Source organism: Loxodonta africana, chromosome 7, assembly GCF_030014295.1.
Source record: "Loxodonta africana isolate mLoxAfr1 chromosome 7, mLoxAfr1.hap2, whole genome shotgun sequence".
Lineage (NCBI taxonomy): Eukaryota > Metazoa > Chordata > Mammalia > Proboscidea > Elephantidae > Loxodonta > Loxodonta africana.
This window is the reverse complement of record NC_087348.1, coordinates 56,948,067-56,973,445: the sequence shown is the minus strand read 5'-3', so window position 1 is coordinate 56,973,445 and position 25,379 is coordinate 56,948,067. Positions and strand designations below refer to the sequence as shown.

Genomic DNA, 25,379 nt, shown 5'->3' with positions numbered 1-25,379 from the left:
GCACTGGGTTTGGTTTTTTTGATTTGGCTGGAAGAAAGGACAAATCCATCTTGAAAGAATACAGCCAGAATGTTCCTTAGAAGCAAGGATGGCAGGACTTTGTGTCACATACTTTGGACATGTTATCAGGAGAAACCAGTCCCTGAAGAAGGACATAATGCTTGCTAGAGAGTAAGCAAAAAAGAGAAAGACCGTCAAAGAGACAGATTAACACAGGGCTGGGACAATGGGCTCAAACATAGCAAAGATTGTGAGGATGGCACAGGACCTGGCAATGTTTTGTTCTGTTGTACATAGGGACACTGAGTCGGAGCCAACTCGATGGCACCTAATAACAACAACAAATACTGCAGGATGTATTTTTCCCAAGTAGCAAAGATTTCCCTAAACCCTGGTGAAATGTTTCAATTACATCAGGCGCTTAGACAAATGAGCAGAGCTAGCATATTTAATGAGTGTGTTACAGAGTCCCTAAGTGATAGTTGGTCAGCAGCTGGCTCTAAATGGCCTTCTGCTGTCCCAGAAGAGCTTCTGATGGTCCATTTGTGTGACAAAAGAGACCTTCCCCCCTCCCCCACATTGCTATCCCACAGCAATCTTCTCTCCAGCAGTGTGCTCTTGAAACAGCTGTACTGACCATCGTGACTAGTTTCTCACTCCTAAATTGTATTAACTAAATTATCTTAGATTTTCTCAGGGAAGTCTTTTCTAAAGAGAATTTTTGTATGTCTTTTCTTATTTTCACAAGATTCTTATCATAGCTTTGGACCCTCCATAGGAGGGAGGATGACTGAAGCCAGAAGTGGAGTCTTGAATGCTTGGGAGGTGATGTATGCTCCTTTCTAGATGAGAATCTCTTCTTTTCTGACAGCTTTCATACCCGTTAAATACTGATACAACAAGTTCCAAGGGACTACTGTGAATGAGATAGCATTGACTTTTGCTTGAATTAAGCCAACTCACTAAATGAAAGTTTGAGACACATAAACACAAGTACATACACATACATATACATATATGTATACGTATACGTATACATATACATATACATATACATATACATGTAAGATCCCTGGGGGGTGCAATTGTTTTGTGCTCAATCTACTAACCTAAAGGTTGGTGGTTCAAATCTACTCAGTACTACTGCAGAAGAAAACCTACCGATCTGCTTTTGTAAAGATTACAGCCTAGAAAACCCTATAAAGAAGTTCTACTCTGTAACACATGAGGTCACCATGAGTTGGAATTGACTAGATGGCAATGGGTTTGGTTTTTTGGTTTTTATACATACATATAGACACAATAGGAAGCATATAGTAAGTGCTCAATAAAGGGCAGAGAAAACATAGAAATATGTCTTGATGAATAACTTACAGCTTAGCATGCATTTCTGTTCTGCAAGAGATACATCGTTGAATGGTTGACTGATTAACGCCATAGATCCCAAGCCATGTAAAAGTTCCTCCCACTGAGATGGTCCAAAAAGTGTGCCGCCTGAGAGGATCTACATCAAAGCTATGAGGCAGAGAGAAGTAAACAAAGATGTTCATTTGATGTCCAGATATTATTTTAGGTCATGAGCTCATTCAGCTACATCTTTATAAAGCATGATAAAAAAAAAAAATAGCATTCAACATACTCAAATATATTTAGTCGAGATCCATTTGTTGCATGCTCTAATACATTGTGCAATCCGCCAGCATAAGTCGATCCTCGAATGAGGACTGTTAAGAAGCCCACAATCATGACAACCATTTGAAATGCATCTGTCCATACCACTGCTTTTAATCCTCCCTGAAATGGAGAGAATGGGTGTGAGTTCTTGAAAACAAAGCCTATGACTCTTCCAACTCTGCACAGCTTCTGTGTTAATGTGATCATTCCTTCACTCTTCATTCAGCAACAATCACTGAGCATCTAGTCTGTGCCAGGTACTATTTAGCATAGAAATGAAGTGGTAAATGAAAGAGACAGGTTCTGTCCTTAACTTCATAGAGTTTATAGTCTATGGGAGAAGCTAATATTAGACAATATTAAAACTGTTTATTTTAAACTCTGGAAAGTACAATTAGGAAGAACAGATTACTATGGGAGGATAGAGCAGGAATCCCTGGCATTGTGTTGAAGAAGTGACATTTGAGCTAAATTCTGAAGAGTGAATAGAAATTTACTAGGTAAAGAAGACAAAGAGGGGAGGGAACAGCATGAAGGAGAAGCTGGGCTGCTGAGGAAAGAAAGCTGAAACCAACAGATTGAAGGACACATAGAGTGCCCAAAGGGAGGCTTTTGAATTTGCTAGAGACCTGAACACACAGACTCTGACAAGGCCACTTACATATCTTAAGTGTAATGAGGGAGGATTAAAGGGAATTATACGATGAGAGGTTTTGTTTGTTTCACAACAGTTTTAGTGGTGACTGTTTTTTTGTATGGACAGTGGATTGCAGGACTGTAGAAGAATAGGGGTCAAGAGACTATTATGCGTTTATTTCAGTAGTCCATGCACGAGATGATAGCAGCTTGAAGTAGGGTAAAGATGGATTTGATATTTGGCAGGTAAAATCAACATAACTCGTGAATTACTTGAACACAGGTGATTAAGAAATGGGGGAATTATGAATAAACACCTGTATTTCTGGCTTGCACAATATGAGACTTTTTTTTTTTTTTTGGTAAAAGTAGTAAGAATGAGTACATTTCGGAGACTGAGATGATAGAATACTGAGGAAGAAGGAACTAGAAGATAAGGATTTATTTCAGACACTCATGGAGGACGAAGTTTTAGGAGCTACCCGTTGTCATTGCCATCGAGTCAATTCTGACTCATAGCAGCCTTATAGGACAGAGTAGAACTACCCTAAAGGGTTTCCTAGTCTGTAAATCTTTGTGAAAGCAGATTGCTACATCTTCCTTTCTCAGAGCAGCTGGTGGGTTTGAACTGGTGAACTTCTGGTTCGCAGCTGAGGATGGTCAGATAGTGAAGTAAGCAAAGAAGAGTTTCAAAAAGATTAATAGAAAAACTCAGGCTTGTGTGATTAAGAAAGAGATTAGAGCAGTGGGTATCAAGCCTGGCTCTCCTTTATATTCACTGGGGGAATTTAAAAATATGTGTCCAAGCCCCTTCCCCTGAGGTTATGAACTAATTAGAATCTGGATGGGGAGTCCTTAATGTTTTTTGAAAGTTCACCAGGCAATTCTAATAGGCAATCTTGTTCAGAACCAACGGGTAAGTAGAAAAAGAAAAGGAGTCTACCGTAATAATCCAAATACAGAAGCCCATGGGACTATGGTGAAGGTGGGATGAGTGAACTGGAAAGGATTAAATGAAGTGATACATATAAAATTCTTTGAAAATGAATGAGTACTATAAAATGGAAGGAGGTGGCATTTTTAACATCAAAAAAATAGAATTATTCCTTGTTAATCCTCCGGAATCTCAAGGACATCTGTGGAAGAGACAGCCTTCATCTTTACCATGAGAAGAAAGAAGACATTGGGATTGTCCCATCATTTCTTTTGTAATTAAAATTCATTTCAGGAAATAGACACTAAAATCCCTGTCAGAGGCATTTTCTTTGTATTGTCTACTCAAGTCGCAATCTGAGGGATAATCAATTCCTTACTTCCTAGTGAAGCCCTGTTGGCATAGTGGTTAAGCATTTGGCTGCTAACCAAAATGTTGGCAGTTCAAATCCACCAGCCACCCCTTGGGAACCCTATGGGGCAGCTCTACTCTGTCCTGTAGGGTGGCTATGAGTCAGAATTGACTAGATAGCAATGGGTGGGTTTACCTCCTAGTAATTTGTTATATCAGATGTTTGTAACATGAAGACCAAATGTCAAAGGCCTGTTTTCGAAAGCTTATTGGCATTGAGAGAAGCCATGGTGGCACAGTGGTTAAAGTGCTCAGCTGCCAATCGAAAGGTTCATGGTTAGAACACCAGCTGCTCTGTGGGAGAATGATGTGGCAGTCTGCTTCTGTAAAGATTTACAGCCTTGGAAACCCTATGGAGAATCTCTACTCTGTCCTATATGTTCACTATGAGTCGGAATCACATTAAAGGCACAAAAAGTCCTCTCAGCTGTGGGTGGGAAGTGGCATTAAGTATGCAAAAACCTGCATAAACCTGAGCTTCAGCTAGAGAAGGGGCAAGAGAACAAACCAATTTATCAAATATTCACCAAAAGGTTGATTATACAACACCTTCGTCCAGCAGGACTCTTTGTCTCTGTCTCTGTCTCTGTCTCTGTCTCTGTCTCTCTCTCACACACACACACATACCACACACACACAAACTGATTTTTACAACCCTGGTAGTACTTTGTCTTGTCACTTACACATTTAATCAGCCTGTGTTTTGGTTTTAATATTCACCTCACTAGATTGCAAATCCCTGGACAGCAGGAATCACTTATTATTTTCTGTAATTTCTCTCACTTTTGCTGTGTATCACATGAATATCAGAGTATCAAAAACCCATTGCCATTGAGTGGATTCCCATACATAGCAGCCCTATAAGACAGAGTAGAACTGCCCATAGGGTTCCCAAGAAGGGTGTGGTGGATTCAAACTGCCAACCTTTTGGTTAGCAACCGTAGCTCTTAACCAATATGCCACTAGCACTCCATTATCAGAATAAAGAGACCAAAATATGAGTAAAGTTGTTAAATGGTGAGAGAATGAAGACTCTTGACTGTTTAGACAAGAGAGATAGGACAGAGGTGTGGTGAGAAAAGATGAGATGGGTGGATTAAATTCACGTAATGAAAGATTTTCAGTACTCAACTAGGAAGCTTACACTTTATCATGTGAAAATTGGGAAATGAAAAGAGAAATAATCCAGTCAAGTGCATAAAGAAATGAATGTTTTAAGATTACCTTGACAGAGGTGTGCAGGGTAGAGGGAGCAAGAAGAGAATGAAAGCACTGGAACAAGTTAAGAGATATTAACTTTAGTTCATTTTAGTTTATTGTGATCAGTAAAATGTCTGGATTTGTTTCTGACATCTTTTTTGTTTTCTACTTATTCTAGTTTTTACACTTTTTTCCTCTTCTCTTACTTTGATCAGTTGAGGTTTCTTTTTTCTCTTTTGTTCCACTTTTCCACTTTGTCTTATTTTAATAGGTCCCCTTGAAATTTTACTATTCATTTTTAATTTAGAGTCCAAATTTAAGCACTATCTTAACCTAATCTCTAACAACTCAAGGATTATGGAATCTTTAACTTTGATTACTCTCCTAATGACTTGCATACTATTGTTGTACAACTTTGGAGTTATTCTTTTACTTCATCTCAAAAATTACACATTATAATAATAATTGTTATTAAACCAAAAACCAAACCCAGTGCCGTGGAGTCGATTCCGACTCATGGTGACCCTATAGGACAGAGTAGAACTGCCTCATAGAGTTTCCAAGGAGCGCCTGGTGGATTCGAACTGCCAACCCTTTGGTTAGCAGCCGTAGCACTTAACCACTACACCACCGGGGTTTCCAATTGTTATTAAGTACCAATAATAGTGTGGCTACACTTACAAACTGTTCACCATTTTATCTCCTTTTCACTACTTTTTGCATCTAAAGCTGTCCTGCCATGATGATTTTTCTTGACCCCAAAGTAACTCTAGATTTTTATTAGGGGAAAATCTGTTAATAGAAAATTATCTTAGTTCTTTAACCTCAGTTATGGTTTTTTTTATGGAAAGATAATTTTTGCTGAATACACAATTATAGGTTAACAACTGTTTCCTCTCAGTGCTTTGAAGTTATGATTACCCTGTCTTCTGACTTCCATTGTTATTGCGAAGAAGTCTATTGTCAGTGATCCTTTGTAAGGTATCTCCCCATGCCACCCAATGCCCTCCCCCAGCATTTTTATAAGTTTTCGCTTTGTATTTATTGTTCTATAGTTTCACTAATATGTCTAAAATGGGCTTCTTTTTCTTTTTATCGTTTTAAGTTGCACTTCCCAAATCTGTAGGTTTTTATCTTTTATCAGTGTTGAATAATTTAAAGCCATAATTTCTTGAAATGTTGCCCTCTTCCATTTGTCCTGTACTTCCCCTGCATATTCCAATTCATTTAGTTTAGTTTATAAATTAGATCTTCTCATCTTGCCATTCATATCTCTACTTTTTTCTTTATATTATCCATCTCCTTATGTCTCTGTTATACCATAGGCTAGTTCTTCAGATATATATCCCAATATACTAATTGTCTCTTCAGGTTTGTCTAATCTGCTGTTTATCATATTAACTCAATTGTGCAGACACTCCTGATACTTTTTCACCTCTTTAATTACACAGTTTATTTATTTAAATAGTCTATACATATATATGTACTTTGGTGGCTTACCTGTTGCTGTGATGCTGGAAGCTAGGCCACCAGTAAGTATTTCAAATACCAGTAGGGTCACACTTGCTGGACAGAATTCAGCTAAACTTCCAGACTAAGATAAATTAGGAATAAGCACCTGGTGGTCTACTTCTGAAAAAATTGGTCAGTGAAAACCTTATAAATAGCAGCAGAACATTGTCTGACATAGTGCTGGAAGATAAGCCCCTCAGATTGAAAGGCACTCAAAATATTACTGGGGAAAGCTGCCTCTTCAAAGTAGAGTCGACTGTAATGACGTGGGTGGAGTCAAGCTTTCCGGACCTTCATTTGTTGATGTGGCAGGAATCAAAATGAGAAGAAATAGCTGCAAACATCTATTAATAATTGGAACAATGGAATGTATGAAGTACGAATCTAGGAAAATTGGAAATCATCAAAAATGAAAGGGAATGCATAAAGATTTATATCTTAGTCATTAAACAACAACAACAACAAAAAAAAACCTGTTGCCGTTGAGTCAATTCTAACTCATAGCGACCCTATAGGACAAAGTAGAACTGCCCCATAGGGTTTCCAAAGAGTGGCTGGTGGGTTCAAACTGCGGACCTTTTGGTTAGCAGCTGTGCTCATAACCACTATACCACCAAGGAAGCTATCACAGGTTTAGTGAGCTGAAATGGACTGGTATTGGCCATTTTGAATTGGGCAATCATATGATCTACTATGCCAGGAATGACAAATTAAAAAGGAACAGCATCAAGTGCATTGTCAAAAAGAACATTCCAAGATCTATCCTGAAGTACAACACTGTCAATGATAGGATAACATCTATATGCCTACAAGGAAGAACAGTTAATATGACTATTATTCAAATTTACAAACCAACCACAAAGGCCAAAGAAGAAGAAACCGAAGTTTTTTTTTTTTAACCAACTTCTGCAGTCTGAAATTGATCAAACACGAAATCAAGATGCATTGATAATTCCTGGTGATTGGAATCTGAAAGTTGGAAACAAAGAAGAAGCTTCTGTAGTTGAAAAATATGGCCTTGGTGATAGAAACAATGCTGGAGATCTCATGGTAGAATTTTACGAGATCAACCAACAACTTCTTCATTGCAAATACTTTTTTCAACAACATAAATAGCAACGGTACACACGGACCTTGCCAGATAGGATACACAGAAATAAAGTTGACTCCATCTGTGGAAAGAAATGATGGAAAAGCTTAATATCACCAGCCAGAACAAGGCCAGGGATCGACTGAAGAACAGACAGACCATCAATTGCTTATATGCGAGTTTAAGTTAAAGCTGAAGAAAGTTAAAACAAGTCTATAAGAACCAAAATAAGACCAAGTATATCCCTCCTGAATTTGGAGACCATCTCAAGAATAGATTTGACTCACTGAACACTAATCACTAAAGGCCAGACAAGTTGAGTTGTGGGATGACATCAAGGACATCATACATTAAAAAGACAAGAAAGAAGGAAAAGACCAAAATGGATGCCAGAAGAGACTCTGAAACTTGCTCTTGAATGGAGAGTAGCTAAAGCAAAAGGTGGAAATGATGAAGTAAAAGAGCTGAACAGAAGATTTCAAAGGGTGACTCAAGAAGACAAAGTAAAGCATTATAATGCAATGTGCAAAGACTTGGAGTTAGAAAATCAAAAGGGAAAAACATGCTTAGCATTTCTCAACCAGAAAGAACTGAAGAAAAATTCAAACCTCAAGTTGCAATTTGGAAGGATTCTATAGCCAAAATATTGAAAGACTCAGGAAGCATCAAAAGAAGATGGAAGGAATGCACAGAGTCAGTATACCAAAAAAAAAAAAAAAACTGGTTGACTTTCAGCCATTTCAAGAGATAGTATATGATCAAGAACCAATGGTACTGAAAGAAGAAGTCCAAGCTGCACTCAAGGCACTGGCAAAAAACAAGGTTCCAGGGATTGATGAAACACCCACCGAGATGTTTCAACAAATGGATATAGCACCGGAAGTGCTCGCTTGCCTATACAAAGAAATTTGGAAGACAACTACCTGACAAATCGACTGGAAGAGATCCATATTTGTGCCCATTTCAAAGAAAGGGATTCTAATAGAATGCACGAATTATCGAACAATATCATTAATATCTTATGCAAGTAAAATTTTGCTGAAGAAAATTCGATGGTTGTAGCAGTACTTCGACAGGGAACTGCCAGAAATTCAAGCAGAATTCAGAAGAGGATATGGAATGAGGGATATCATAGTGATGGCAGATGGATCTTGGCTGAAAGAGAATACCAGAAAGATATTCTTGTGTTTTATTGACTATGCAAAGGCATTCGGCTATGTGGATCACAAAAATTATGAATAAGATTGTGAAGAATGGGAATTCCAGAATACTTAATTGTACTTGTGCGGGACCTGTACATAGACCAAAAGGCAGTTGTTTCAAAAGAACAAGCGGGATACTGTGTTGTTTAAAGTCAAGATAGGTGTGCATCAGGGTTGCATCCTTTCACCCTACTTATTCAATTTGTATGCTGAACAAATAATCTGAGAACCTGGACTATATGATGAAGAATCTGGTATTAGGATTGGTGGAAGACTCATTAAAAACCTGTGATATGCAAGTGACACAAACTTGCTTGCTTAAAACAAAGAGGACTTGAAGCACTAGCTGATGAAGATCAAAGACTATAGCCTTCATTATGTATTACACCTCAACATTAAAAAAACAAAATCCTCACAACTGGACCAATAAGCAACATCATGATAAATGGAGAACAGATTGAAGTTGTCAAGGGTTTCATTTTAGTTGGATCCACAATCAATGCCCACAGAAGCAGCAGTCAAGAAATCAAAGGGCATGTTGCACTGGGCAAATCTGCTGCAAAAAAAAAAACTCTTTAAAGTGCTGAAAAGCAAAGATGTCACTTTGAGGTCTAAGGTGCACCTGACCCAAGCCATGATATTTTCAATTGCCTCATAGGCATGCAAAAGCTGGACAATGAATAAGGAAGACTGAAGAAGAATTGATGCCTTTGAATTACAGTGTTGGCGAAGAATATTGAATACACCATGGAGTGCCAGAAGAATCAATAAGTCTGTCTTGGAAGAAGTACACTCAGAGTGCTCCTTAGAAGTGAGGATGGCGAGACTTCATCTCAAGTACTTCAGTCATGTTATCAGGAGGGACCAGTCCCTGTAGAAGGACATCATGCTTGGTAAGGTAGGGCGACAGTGAAAAAGAGGAAGAGCCTCAACAAGATAGATTGACACAGTGGCTGCAAAAATGGGTTCAAACATAACAACGATCATGAGGATGGCACAGGACCGAGCAGTGTTTTGTTCAGTTGTACACAGGAGCGCTAGGAGTTAGAACCAACTCGATGGCACCTAACAACATACATACACATATATATACTTTATCCTGTATCTTATAACTTCAACATATAAATCTTGTGGGTCCAATATATATTCTTAACTTTCTGAGTATCTTGTTTGCTATTTTGCTGATCTTTATGGTGGCTTGTTATTTCACATGTCTACTGAGCATTTATTATGATATCATTACTGTATTTTAGTTTAGAGGAATCTTATAGTCCTATGTTGGGTTCTTCATCAAAGAGAGTTTGCATCTTTTTCCCTGTTTGAACTTTAGCTCCTCTCGGTCATCCCAACTTAATGTGGAAGTTCAAGGCTCAGTTTCTGTGCATTGCCACTGGCCAAGGTTTAATATTCCAGTAATAGTTCTACTATTAATACCTGTCTTCAGGACAACCTCATCCTTTCTGTCTACTTACCACTCATTCTTTCCAAATATCAGCCTTAATAATTCATATTTTTTAAAAAGTATTTTGCTATGTATATTATTTTATTACTTTATTTTGGGGGAGGGCTTCCTTGGAGATCTACAGCATCTTTTGAAAGCCCAGTAATGCATCAAAAAGTTGTTATATCTAGGATCTAGTTGATCTTTTATGGGCAGGTACTTTGGGGCAACTATCAGTCATACTTTGCCAGAGGTGGAAGAAGCAGGAGCTATTTTTTAAGCTATGTGGGAGGAGGCGTGTTCCTGCACGAGAATTGTGGAATGAGAATGAAGTGGGGAAAATAATGAAGATAAAACTGCTGTGCAAAGAAATAGTGAATGTGCAAGTGCAAAAAAGATAAATCAGGATATTTTAATTGTATACTATATGTTTAAAAGAGTATATGATATACACACAATGCTAAAATACATGGATGGTATGCTACATGATGTATTAATTGCTGTATTTTTCTCTGTGGATGAGGAAAGAGAGTCTAATCATCTGAGAAGCATCATCACATACTTAACGTGTTACTTATAGCCCCACATGGTGTCCATGACTCAGAAGAATAAATATTCCAGTTTCAGGGCCTAGCAAATAACAGGTGCTCAATGAATTTTGAACTAAACTGATTGTAACAATTACATAAATATGTTGCCAGTATGACCCAGCTTCATTGGTTGAAAACTGAGCATGTATAAAGCAAAATATTCAATGTAATCTAGGATTATCCATAAATTACAGAAAAAATAAGCTGTGGAATTCTCATGTTTATAAAATAGCAGCCATCCTTGCACATATATACAACCTTGTATTTCTTAACCAGTAGACAGTGAAGTATAAGTGCTACCTATGATTTATAACCACCATTAATGAGCAACTTTTCTTTTTTTATTCAGAAATCTCATAAGGTCACTTATTCTCTGATAAAGAAGATATTTCTTTCATTAATTTCTTCTTTCTTAGCCATGCCATCCTTGAGTGATCTCTGATTCCAAATTCTATTAATGGTTGATAATAAAAATAAAAATAATTTTAAATAAAACAGCAACACCTTCCTTAGGAAACTCTGAGAGACAAACCAACATGCCTCTTATTTAATTTTGAAATAGCAATCTCTGCTATCATTAGGTGCCCTGTTGTTGCAGACTTGCTAAGTACTTTTTCATGGCTAGATACATACCAGGGTACAGTAGAATGTGCAAACAATTCCTGTCGCAAACACAGAGCCCCAGAGATTAAACCCAGTCACTATGAAAGGAGAAAAATATGTCATAATGAGCTTCTCTGGGAAAGTAAAAGAGCAAACTTTATAGGGGGAAAGTTATAATTTTTTTTTTTTGTCAGAGTTCTCTGTGGGGAAACAGGAAATAAAATTAGAGTTTCTACCCCCCTTTAATGTTCTCGCCTCTCATAAAGATTATTTCAGAACATTATCGGACCCCAAACCAGCCCATAAAATTCATAATGTTGAAAACCAAATTCTCCTACTGAGATTCCAGTCTTAGTTCTAATTGTTCCCATTTTAGCAGTTAGTCCCAGTATTTTGAAACTATGTAAAGGTCTTCCATGAATTAACATTTCTCAATTCAAGCACATAGCCCAGTTTTATAGAAGATCAATGTTTCTGTGTTATGTTTATCAATGTAAATTTATTTATTTTCAATATTTTCCCTTTTCCTTCTTGTTTCTAGGATTGTATTCTCTTGAAAGGGTCAACTATAAATCTTAAAAAAATAATTGTTACAAACATAGTTCAATCTTGTACTCAGATTATCTCCATGAAATCACTGAGAAAGAACTATATATTCTAATTTGGGTTATGCAGGTACAATACTAAAATGTCGTCATTTCAGTGATTAAAAAACAAATAAAAATCACCAAATAAGGCTTTAAAACCACATAGAGGGAAAATCAAGTAACATTGTGCTGTTTTCAGTGCTCAATCAATTTTCAGAGCCTAATGTAGATAAAAAAATTTAGAGCACTTAACCATGAAAAGGTCTCCCCAGTGATCCATTTTGTGTATATTTCTCCAAGGCAAGAATTCTGGCATGAAAATGGTGGAATATGCCCAAAGGGGTGTATACACTCACCTTGATTGAGTGCCAGAGCGGGAGCATACACCACCACTCCTGTGTAAAGAATCTGTGGGAGAAATGGAAAAAAATGTGAACAGTTAGAAGGGTGACATGGAAGGGAAAGTTCTAGAAAGTTCTTTATTGACTTTAGAGTTGCATTTCCTTCAGCTCATTTGCCAAACATTTCATTCACATCTACTCTAATTCTGAAGTTGTTGACCACCATAACTAGTTTGTAGAGGGAATGTAAACTTTTTTGGGCAAAGAGGATTAGATATTTAAGACTGCTGTCAATTTTGAGACTTTATGGTTAGATTTGGTATATTTCTAAAGGATACAAAAATAGGCTTCAGTTTAAGTGTTTGATTCAGCCTCTTTCCCCACTCCTCCCATAAATGTATGCTTCAATGGGATCTCTGCTGACTTTATGAGATTTACCAAGTAGTACAAACTCCCAGAATTGCAACATCTACACTAATGGTAATGGGTTCAGTTCCCATTTTATTGTAAATGAATCTCACCAATTAGGTAGAGATGTGAGGGTTTTAACTGGCAAGTGTCTGTGGGCAGGTCAAGGAGCATTGCTTTCCTCTGCTCCCTCACCTAAATCAGTCAGTCAGTGAGTGGGAGTTTTGAATGAGAATAGAGATGAAGGTTATCTTCTAGCAGAAAACACTTGGTGATTAGTGGGAAACACACCAATGGTGTCCCACAGGTAAGCTTGGGGAAGCAAGAAAACACCCTGAACCTGGGAGGTAGGAAAGGAGCCCATAAGAAAGAAATGGGAGTACAGGCTTGGACATATTATCTTAAGATGGTTTTCAGTAAAATGGGTATATCTGGTTGACCACAAAGACAAAACAAACAGTTACCAGATCATTCCATCTCCAAGCAGACTGTATACATCAAACAAGAGTTTAAAACATATTTTAAGAATTATTTTTATGGCTTATGATAGAGTGTGGTATACATTTGCAGGTTATTATTCTCAGTGTAATCCCATATCTTGAAAGTGCTAACCTTGGAAGAAAGTAGCTCCATTTAATTGAGTTCAAAGGAATATTGACCCCCTCAAAAAAAATAGAGAAAAAAAAACCTGTATCCTGTAACCTCACCCTTTCCACATCTGCAGGAGCCCTCACCCCTTACCGTCTGCAAGATGTAGATGACTGTTGCTGCATAGCGAACTGGTTTGTTGAATCGTAGTTGCAAGTACTAGAGAGAACATGGAAAGAGTCAGTGAGCTTTAGATAAGAGATACTAAGAAAGTCCTCCTTTTCTTGGTATTCCTCTGAGGTTAGTGCTTTGGACTTATAATGTGACCTTATGCTCTATATCCTTAGAAGGGAGTCCCTGGCTAGTGCAAATAGTTAAGTATTCGACTACTAACCAAAAGCTTGGCAATTCAAACCTACCCAGAGGTGCGTTAGTAGAAAGTCCTGGCAACATGCTTCTGAAAGGTCGCAGCCTTGAAAACCCTATGGAGCAGTTCCATTCTACAACACGTGGAGCTGCTGTGAATTGGACTTGACTCAATGGTACCTGGTTTGATTTTTTTTTTTTTTGGTTTTAGCAGTGGAAGCAGTAGAATTAAAAAAAAAAATCATGGATTGTTAAAAGCCAAAGGTTTATTAAAGTACAATTCTTATTCAAGCTTCTCAATGATGGTCAGAGAAGATAAACGGGTTGCTTGAATAAAAACCTAGGGCTTCAGATTTTCTGCCCAGGGTCTTCCCACTGGACACACTGAAACCATTGTTTTCTTTATATCCCCATTGCCCTAATTTCAGCTCAGACCTTCATTTCCTCTTTCCTGAATTACTGCAGTCGCTCCTTAGTTTTATTTCTAATTCCAACCCTTGCCCACTCCATTCCTCATCCACACATCTGCCACACTGATTTTCCTACAGCAGAGCTCGGATCATGTCAATCTTTTGCTCAACATCTTTAACGATTCTCTGTTGTCAGCAAAACGAAGTGCACATTTCTTGGCTTGATATTCTAAATCCTCTTTTGTCTGACATGTACTTTCCTAGCTTAAATCACACCACTACCCTGTCTGTCAGTTTGTGGTCCTGTGTAGCTTGCATGTTGCTATGATGCTAGAAGTTATACCACGAGTATTTCAAATACCAGCAGGGCGATCCATGGTGAACAAGTTTCAGCAGAGCTTCCAGACTAACACAGACTAAGAAGAAAGGCCTGGTGATCTATTTTAGAAATTCTCCCAATGAAAACCTTATGGATCACAACAGAACACTGTCCAATATAGTATGTAAAGAGGCAAACATGCCAACTATCACAAAGATGGAAGGGCAACATTTCATTCTGTTATACGTAAGATCACCATGAATTGGAGTCAAATTGATGGCAACTAACAACAACAATAACCACCCTCAGATAATTTATCCTCCAAACAAAAATTACTGTTAGTGTTCAACCAACCTGTTTTGTACTTTTCAAATCTTTTCTTTGTTCAGATAGACTTTTCAATCTGAGAGAGCCCAAAATTTAAAAAATTCCTAGTAATATCTAAAGGATGGCCCAATTACCAATCCTGTGAAAATCCCTAGTAATTCTTTCTCTTCTGAGCTCTTTGGCACTTACATTAAACCTCATTCATATACTCTCAGGTCTGCTTTCTTGTATTTTTGTGTTGGATTTATATATATTACTGTATTCATTTCGTATGGCTACTATAACAAATTACCACCAACTTGATGACTTAAAACAACAGAAATTTATCCTCTCACAGTTCTGAAGTGAGACATTCAAAATCAGTTTCACTGGGTAGTAACTAAGGTAGTGGCAGGGCCACAGTCTCTCTGGAAGTTCAAGAGAACAATCTGTTTTGTGCCGCTTCCAGTTTCCGGTGGCTGCCAGCATTTCTTGGCTTCTGGCTTCATCACTCCAATCTCTGCTTTTCTGGTCTCATTGCCGTCTCCTTTCACCTCCCTCTTCTGATGCATGTAACTATATTTAGGGCTTCCCTGAATAATCAAGGATAATCGCCCCTTCTCAGAAGACTTAACCTAGCCACAGCTGCAAAGTCCTTTTTTTTTTTTTTTCTTTTTTCCTTTTTTTTGCCACCTAAGTTAGCATTCTCAGGCTCCAGAGTTTAGGATGTGGATACCCTTGGTGGGGAAAGAGGCATCTTTCAGTCTATCATACTTACCTTCTCTGAAACATGTAAACAGTATTCTCTTCATTATCTTTCTCTTTCATTTTGTTTATTCAGCAAATATTTATTTATTGCATAAATATTTATTACCTGCCTTACATATTGCAATCTGATATATGATAAGCAAATATGATATAGTCTATACCCTAGAGAACATTACGGAGTAAAGCAGGCCAACATTAATAAATGTTTATAGTACTAAAAATAAAGTCACGATTGTGATGGTACTAGGAAGAAGAGCTTCAGGGAACAGTGAACATACTAAACAACAAGATCTGACTTACAGTCAGAGGTCAGGAAAGGTTTTCTTCAGTAATTTAGATGACACTAGAATGCATTTTCCAGTGCATGATAAGTATATTTTGGATGAACCAAAGTTTGCCCCGTAAAAAGTAGCAAATGACTTGAAAGTTTGATTTCTAATAGTCTTTTTGTTAGTGGTAAATATTTCCTGTCTGAATTAGAGAAAAATCATTTTTATTAAATTAGAGATTAAGTACTGATTTGTCCTTTTCCTAGAAACTGCGTGTAAGTGTTGCTCCATGGCTTAAGATGGGTACTTCTTTGAAACCCTACAAGGAACTTCTCTTGGCAGAACTGTGATTCATTTTACACTTATCCACATTTCCCAGCTCACCCTGCACAACCTTTTCCCCATCTCCTCCATGTAAAGAGCCACTTTATTTTCAGACCCTCTTTCTTCATATAATATATTCAGTAGACTGAAGCCAGGTTATAGCCCTGTGGGAGCATGACTTAGGGTACGAGGTTTAAGAAAGTGTTCAGAAGTACAGAATTCAGTGAGGACTCACAAATTCCAGGTATCACAGGGTAGAAAACAATGTAAAACTTATGTAATGAGGACAACTTAAGTTCATATCCCATGCCCTTGGAAATATATTTATTCCACTAAGCTTTGATTTTCCTCTTTCTAAAATGGATTCTTACAAAGATAAAATGGCATCACGTATGATTATACCAAGCATCAGGTCTGGAATATAGTGAGATGTTAGTGATTGTAGTAGTCACTGTATGTGGTAGTCACTTTTGACTAAGTAGTCATAGCTTATCAGCACTTACTGTTCCTGTACATGTTGATGGCATCTTAATGTACCTGTGATTATCTCCTTGAGGGTTTTGCACAGAGCAAGCCAGATGTCATGTGCTGTGTTATCATTGGCCTTTAGCCAATGACTAAATGGAGATGGACCAAAAATACCCCGACTACTAGGCCTCTCTGCGAGGACAACCTTGAAACATGCTTTATACTGTCTCCCAGAGTTCCCCAGTGGAATTGAACTCCAGTTGTTCACAGTAGTAAAATGCTTGAAAATGCACTTTTCATTGGCTTCCTTTCCTTCCGTGGCTTGCTTTGCCACTCACCTACCAGTGCCTACTGGAATCGCTTGCCCCCAAAAATGATTTTCATTCAAAACTATCTCAGGATCTGCTTCTAGGGGAACCCAACTTAAGGTAGTAATATTTATAGCAAATATAATACAAATAAAGACTTGAAAAATGCTTGTGTAGTGAGATGTGTCTTCTTGAGGGTAGGAACTCTTTTCCTATAACATAAAGAACACAGGATAGCCTACTGGAGGATGAGAACAAATATAACATGAACAAGCTGCCTCATATGAGGACCCCTAGACCAATGAGTCACTAGATAACTCCAAGTGAGACCAGCAGAAGAACCTTACTGTCTTACTGAGCTCAGCTGAGCCCACACCATATTTTTAATCCACATAATTGTAAGAAAATAAAATTGTTGCTTTAAGAAATTTATTTTAGAGCGGTGTGTTACAAAGCAATAGGGAAGTGATATAAAAACTGGCACCAGGGTGGAAAATTGCCAAAACGAAAAACAAAGTAAGCAGTACTGGCCCTGGGGTTGAGTGGTACATGGAGCTGGGAAAGCAAAGGGGCAACTGTTCCTGAAAAATGGAAAAGCATTGAAGGGATTGCTACAGGACTCTGGAAAAAGTCAATAGTTTTTACTTCTTAATTTAGGCCCAGTAAATTCAATCAACTCATCTAGGGAGATAATAGGTCTCCAGGTGGCGCAGGCAAGTTGTGATAGGCTGCTAACCTAAAGGTTGGTGGTTTAAACCCACCCAGTGGCTTCACAGGAGAAAGGCTTGGAGATCTGCTTCCGTAAAGATTACAGCCAAGAAAACCCTATGGTGCCGTTCTACTCTGTCACATATGAGGTTACCATGAGTCAGAATCCATAAGAAAGCAAGGGGCTTTTTCATTGTTCTTGTTTTAGAGAAATAGTACAGTATTGAGAACAACGGAGTCATGGTAATGAAATGGTTAAGACTTTGGCTGCTAACTGAAAGGTTAGCAGTTGGAACTCACCGAGCAGCTGTGCCGAAGAAAGACCTGGTGATCTGTTCTTGTAAAGATTACAGTTTAGAAACGCTGTGGGGCTATTCTATTCTGTCACATGGGGTCACTATGAGTCAAAACTGATTCAAGGGCATCTAATAACAACATTAAGGACAAGGTGTTTGAAAAAAAAATGGGCCACAAATCAAACTCCTTGAATTCTACTTTGAACCTTGGCACCATTTCATTGTTTGACCTTAGCCTCTGATTTCTCACCTGTGAAAAGACACTATACCAACTACGTAATTCTAGATTGGAAAGAATGAATTCCAGTGTTCATCTTTGGTGCCTATATTAGCTATTGTTGTTGTTAGGTGTCATTGAGTCAGTTCCAACTCATAGTGACCCTATGTAATACAGAATGAAACACTGCCCAACCCTGTACTATACTCACAGTCAATGTTATGCTTGAGCCCATTGTTGCAGCCACTGTGTCAATACATCTTATTGAGGGTCTTCCTCTTTTCCACTGACCCTGTACTTTACCAAGCATGACGTATGTAAGACACAGTCTTGCCATCCTTGCTTCTAAAGAGCATTCTGGTTGTACTTCTTCCAAGACAGATTTGTTTGTTCTTTTGGCAGTCCATGATATATTCAATATTCTTCACCAACACCACAATTCAAAGGTGTCAATTCTTCAGTCTTCCTTATTCATCTTCCAGTTTTCACATGCATATGATGTGATTGAAAATACCATGGCTTGGGTCAGGTGCACTTTAGTCTTCAAGGTGACATCTTTGCTTTTCAAAACTTTAAAGAGGTCTTTTGCAGCAGATTTGCCCCAATGCAATGGGTCTTTTGATTTCTTCACTACTGCTTCCATGGGTGTTGATTGTGGATCCAAGTAACATGAAATCCTTGACAATTTCAATCATTTCCCCATTTATCATGATGCTGCTTATTGGTCCAGTTATGAGGATTTTTGCTTTCATTATGTTGAGGTGCAATAAATACTGAAGGTTGTGGTCTTTGATCTTCATCAGTAAGTGTTGCAAGTCCTCTTCACTTTCAGCAAGTAAGATTGTGTCATCTGCATAACTCAGGTTGTTAATGAGTCCTCTTCCAATCCTGATGCCCAATTCTTCTTCACATAGTCCAGCTTCTGGGATTATTTGCTCAGCATACAGATTGAATAGGTATGGTGAAAGGATACAATCTTGATGCACACATTTCCTGACTTTAAACCAGGCAGTGTCCCCTTGTTCTGCTTGAATGACTGCCTCTTGGTCTGTGTACAGGTTCCTCATGAGCACAAATAAGTGTTTTGGAATTTCCAGTAAGCAAGGTACACAGGGCTTAATAGTGTTTATTTACTAATCTGTAATGCACAATTGCACATGGGTTTCACTACATCTTTGATGCAATTCTGGAATTCCCATCATTCACAATAATGTTATCAATAATTTGTTATGATCCACACAGTGGAATATGTTTGCATAGTTAATAAACCACACATAAAGATCCTTCTGATATTTTCTGCTTTCAGCCAGGATCCATCTGACGTCAAAAATGATATCCCTGGTTCCATGTTCTTTTCTGAATCTGGCCTGAATTTCTGGCAGTTCCCTGTTGATATACTGTTGCAGCTGCTTTTGAATGATCTTCAGCAAAATATTGCTTGATTGTGACATTAATGGTATTGTTTGATAATTTCCACTTTCGATTGGATCACCTTTCTTGGGAATAGGGCATAAATATGGATCTCTTCCAGTCAGTTGGCCAGGTAGCTGTCTTCCAAATTTCTTGGCATAGATGAGTGAGCACTTCCAGTGCTGTAAACATTTGTTGAAACATCTCATCAATTGATATTCTATCATTTCCTGGAGCCTTGTTTTTCACCAGTGCCTTCAGTGCAGCTTGGACTTCTTCCTTCAGCACCATTTGTTCCTGATCATATGATACCCTTAAGATGGTTGAATGTTGACCTATTCTTTTTGATATAATCTCTCTGTGTATTTCTTCCATCTTCTTTTGATGCTTTCTGCGTCATTTAATATTTTCCCCATAGAATCCTTCACTCTTGCAACTTGAGGCTTGAATTTTTTCTTCAGCTCTTTCAGCTTGAGAAATGCTGAGCGTGTTATTCCCTTTTGGTTTTCTATTTCCAGCTCTTTGCACATCATTATAATACATTATGTTGTCTTCTAGAGCTGCCCTTTGAAATCTTCTATTCAATTCTTTTACTTAATCATTTTTTCCTTTTGTTTAGCTGCTTGACGTTCAACAGCAAATTTCAGAGTCTCTTCTGACATCCATTTTGATTTTTTTGTTCTTTCCTGTCTTTTTAATGATCTCTTGCTGTCTTCATGTATGATGTCCTTGATGTCATTCCACAACTCGTCTGATCTTAGGTCATTAGTGTTCAGCACATCAGATCTATTCTTGACATGGTCTCTAAATTCAGGTGGGATATACTCAAGGTTGTACTTTGGTTCTCATCAACTTGTTCTAGTTTTCTTCAGTTTCAACCTGAACTTGCATATAAGCAATTGATGGTATATTCCACAACCCTTCCCTGGCTTTGTTCTGACTGATGATTTTGAGCTTTTCCATCATCTCTTCCCACAGACGTAGTTGATTTTATTCCTGTGTATTTCCACTGGTGAGGTCCATGTGTATAGTTGCCATTTACGTTGGTGAAAAAAGACATTTGCAATGAAGAAGTCATTGGTCTTGCAAAATTCTATCATACAACCTCTGGCATCTTTTCTGTTACCAAGGCCATATTCTCCAACTACCAATCCTTCTTCTTTGCTTCCAGCTTTGGCATTCCAATAACCAGTAATTATCAATGCACCCTGATTGCATGTTTGATCAATTTCAGGCTGCAGAAGTTGGTAAAAATCTTCAATTTCTTCATCTTTGGCCTTAGGGGTTGGTGCATAAATTTGAATAATAGGCATTTTAACTTGTCCTCTTTGTAGGCATATGGATGTTACCCTATCACTGACAGCATTGTACTTCAGGATAGATCTTGAAATGTTCTTTTTGATAATGAATGCAACACCATTCCTCTTCAAGTTGTCATTCTCGGCATAGTAGACCATATGATTGTCTGATTCAAATGGCCAATACCAGTCCATTTCAGCTCACTAATGCCTAGGATATCCACCTTTAGGCATTCCATTTCATTTTTGATGATTTCCAATTTTCCTAGATTCATACTTCATATATCCCAGGTTGTGATTATTAACAGATGTTTGCAGCTGCTTCTTTTCATTTTGAGCCACACCCCATCAGCAAATGGAGGTCCCGAAATCTTGACTCCGTCCACACCATTAAGGTCGACTCTACTTTGAGGAGGAAGCTCTTCACCAGTCATCTTTTGAGTACCTTCCAATCTGAGGGCGCTCATCTTATGGCACAATATCAGACAGTGCTTCACTGCTATTCGTAAGGTTTTCAACGGGAAATTCTTTTCAGACATAGACTGAAGGGTCCCTCTTCCTAGCCTGTCTTAATCTGGAAGCTCAATTGAAACCTGTCCTCCATGGGTGACCCTGCTGGTATCTGAATACTGATGGCCTAGCTTCCAGCATCACAGCAACACAAAAGCCCCCACAATAGGACAAACTGACAGACATGTGGGGGATAGGCATTAACTTTAGCTATTATTCCAGGCAAAAATAAAAATGGAAGCGCAACAGAAAAGTTGCATGCTTCATGCCTACTTTTAAAAATACCAGAGGTAACATTCACCATCATTCTGTTAGATTATTTTCAAAGCCCCAAAACCTGAACCAGCCACACTCTTTCCCATCTCAGGAAAGAAAAGCAGTAGCCTGTACATTATTATAATGAAACTCTTGGAAAAATAAGTAGTTCAAGAAGCCCGAGAAAAGTGAGAGAGCAGAAGTATAGGTAGACACAAAACTATAAACTAAGATTAAGGGAAAATAACAGACTGAATTTATTAGTGTATAGTATGAAAAAGAAGGAAATAACCTTAACTGAAGTGGCGATAACATGGTAAGACTAATTATAAAACTGTCCAAGTAGAGATAATGAGAATGCATGATATTGCAAATGAGCTGAGCCTAATTTATAATTTGAGGATGGGAACAATTCCCTATGCTTTGACATGGCACAAAGCAGTGATAAAGTGACACTGACGGCATACCTTCAGTCTTGGGATCCTGCTGCGTATCAAGGCATCCAAAGCAGTTAAGTAGTGTGGCATAACACCCACTCCAAAACTCACTGGCTTAAAAATCAAGGATTGTTATTCCTCATAACAATGTGTATGGTTCCAACAACAACAACAAAAACTCAGCAATATCTTTGGGAGTCATACTTTATAGATGAATGCAAAAACCTAGAAAGTATTTATACTTTCAGGAACATTAATAAGCAATAGGGATACGTATATATTTTAAACAGAAGCATAAATTAAGTCAATTTCTCATGAAACTATATTCCTGCTGATTTCATTAGTAGCTGTTGTATGACTTAAACCTGATTACCTCCTTTTTCTGTCAATGGAAGGGTTTGGTGTTGGACATTTGGGATCTGAGCTTCCATGGAATCGTAAGCTTTAAGATCATCTAGAAAGTATACATTTGTTGAAAGGTGCTTGAAGCTTAGAGTAACCCTTAGTACTGATTAGCGTACAAAATTTTTAAACATATAGGTTCTTAATGAGCCTCCTCCTGTGACTTAGTAAGGGTGATGTCGCATGAGAAAAATAAACACCTTTTTCACAGAAACCAATTTATGAGCACACTTAAATATTGGATGAGCTAGTTCCATTTTGAAGACGATGTTTTTATTAAGAATTATTGCAAGGTCAAAATACCACTGCATCATTTTCCTCTCATCAAAATAATTCCCGTGTTTATATTATTTAGCGATCCAAATATTACCATTTCCCCATTAAAAATTAGAATCTAATAATAATACATATTAAAGTGCTCGGCTTTACTGTCTACTGGAAAGAATACTAAATAGTGATACAGACAAAATGGGTTCTCAGTAGACTTTGTTCATTATGTAATCTTAACAAAGTGACTTATCTGTAGCTCAGTTTTCTCAGCTGGAAAATAACAATGGTTATAGCACATTTCTGCTCCATTTTCAGAATAGTAATGCTAATAATAATTAAAATAACAACATCAGCTCTCTTTACTGGAGAACCTCCCGCAGATTAGGCAATTCATTAGTTCTTTACATACAGGTTCTCATTTAATCACTGAAACAGCCAGTGGGAATAATACCATTATTTGCATTCCACAAATGGGGAAACAGGTGTTTCTATAGCCAAAGCTTAAGCTTTTTTCTAATAATTTTTTAATGCCTTTTCCACGTTGTATAATTGCCCTAAAAATTAGTGAGTGTTCTTCAACTACCGGGTATTGTCATAATGATGAAATGTATTATTAGAAATAAAAACGATAACAGAAAAAAAAGTTCAAGTGGAAAGAAAACAGCAACTCCTCCCCAAACAGAAGAAAACAATTCTTTTACCTCGTAAGTGCTGGTGATTCCAGATCTGTAGAACACAGGCAAGAAGAGCTCTGATGTGAGGATGATGACAAAAGTATATGCAATGAAGAATATCACGAAGGATGCCCCAAAGCGATAAACCTCGGAAGGGGTCCCCAGCACAGTGACTGCTGACATGAAGCTGGCTGTAAGAGACAAGGCCACAGGGCCAAAGCTCAGTTGCCTTCCCCCCACCAAGAACTCCCTGGAAGTTCCCTTTTTCCTCTCTTTGATGGCAAAGAACACTCCAATCCCAGAGGAAATGACAAAGAGGGCTGCAAATACAACATAATCCCAAACTGCAAAGTTCTTCACCTGTGGACCCTCCATGATGAGAAGTATGGCACCAGACAGTTAATTTCAACCAGGTATTCCGGAGAAGATGTCTCTAAAAACAAAGTTCAGTAAAGCAGATACTTTGCTGAGAGGGAATACTCTATGAATTCCTGAAGAAAATGATGACCAGTAGCACTTGTCTTTATCTTCAGACACCAAGTTATAATCAAGGAAGATCTTAAAAGTTGACTGCAAAGAAGAATCTGGTTGTGGTATTGATACCAACAGAAGAAATCTTGAAATCTGACCCTGGCCAAGAGCTGTCTCTTCCTCTGCAGAAGCACATGCCACAAAGAAGGAATTCAGATGTGTTCTGAAATTAATAACTACCGGGGGTGGAATGGACTTGACAGATATGCTCTTTTATCTCCAAAGCTTTTTTTTTTTTTTTCCTTCTTTTTTTTAACTTTAGGTTAAACATTACTGAGAAACAGGGAAGTGATACAATTTGACCGGATCAGCACTTTTATTTTATTGTGCTTTAGATGAAAGTTTACAAAGCAAATTACTTTCTTATTCAAACATTTATACACAAACTGTTTATGACATTGGTTGCAATCCTTGCAATGTGTCATTACTTCCCCCCTTTCCATCCCAGGTTCTTCATTTCCATTTGCCCAGTTTGCCTGTCCCTTCCTGCTTTCTCATCTTTGATTTTGGATAAGTGTTGCCCATTTGGTCTTGAATGATCTAAGGAGTACATTCCTCATGTGTGTGTTATTGTTTTATAACGTTGCCATTGAGTCAATCCCAACTCATAGCAACCTTATAGGACAGAGTAGAATTGCCCCATACTTTTTCCAAGGAGCGGCTGGTGGATTCGAACTGCCAATCTTTTAATTAGCATTCAAACACTTAAACCACTGCACCAGGGTTCCGCTCTTTGTTTTATAGGCCTACCTAATCTTTGGATGAAAAGTGAACTTCAGAAGCATTTTCAGTTCTGAGTTAGAAGGGTGTCTAAGGCCCTAGTCCCAGGGGTTCCTCCAGTCTCTGTCAGACCAGTAAGTCTGGTATTTTTTGTGAGTTTGAATTTTATCCTACATTTTTCTCCCACTCTGTCCTGGATTCTTTATTATGATCCTTGTCAGAGCTGTTGATGGTGGTCATTGGGCACCATCTAGTTCTTCTGGACTCAGGCTTGTGGAGGCTGTGGTTCATGTGATCCATTAGTTCTTTGGACTAAATTTTCCTTGTGTCTTTGGTTTTCTTCATTCTCCTTTGCTCTCGACAAGATGAGATAGATTTATCTTAGATGGCTGCAGCTCAGGACTTTTAATCAGTGAAATAGAGTCTGCAAAACGCAAACACAACCTCAGAGATGCCTTTCTTTTGAATAAAGGAGGGTTGGAGGTGCCTACCTGCAATTGCCTGAGGCAGTGGGTGTGGTAGGAAAGGAGTGAAGAACTAGGTATCAGAAGACTTTTGCTCAAAACCTGACTTGCTCAAAACCAAGAGTGAGCTGTGATAATCTTTAACAAATCATTTAACCTTTCTGACATTCATCTGGAACACAGGGATAACAAGAACTTAAAGGCTTATTATGATTATTTAAGTGTTTCAAACTTCCTGAGCCTCTTTTTCCTGAGCTATAAAATGAAAGTTAATAATATTTACCTAATTGACAATTATTTATGCTTACAGGGGGCACTCCTGAATGTAATAGCTGTTTCTCTCTTGACTCTGTTGTTGTTATTAGCTGCTGTTGGGTCAGTTCCCAACTCATGGTGGCTCCCGACTTATGGTGGTCCCCAACTCATGGTGAC

At 38.1% G+C, this 25,379-nt stretch overlaps 1 protein-coding gene across 1 annotated transcript in view; it reads right to left on the bottom strand.

Moving 5' to 3' along the window:
• The window catches only part of SLC5A12 (solute carrier family 5 member 12), a 57,372-nt gene extending 33,445 nt beyond the window's left edge, over positions 1-23,927 (bottom strand). Inside the window, exons 1-6 of the mRNA XM_003412313.4 lie at positions 23,260-23,927; positions 13,371-13,436; positions 12,237-12,288; positions 11,324-11,391; positions 1,640-1,794; positions 1,375-1,515 (exon numbers count right to left, since the gene is read on the bottom strand). Coding sequence (XP_003412361.1) covers positions 1,375-1,515; positions 1,640-1,794; positions 11,324-11,391; positions 12,237-12,288; positions 13,371-13,436; positions 23,260-23,607 — 830 coding nt within the window. The 5' untranslated portion in view covers positions 23,608-23,927. The remainder of the gene's footprint in view (positions 1-1,374; positions 1,516-1,639; positions 1,795-11,323; positions 11,392-12,236; positions 12,289-13,370; positions 13,437-23,259) is intronic.
• Positions 23,928-25,379: the final 1,452 nt, after the last annotated feature.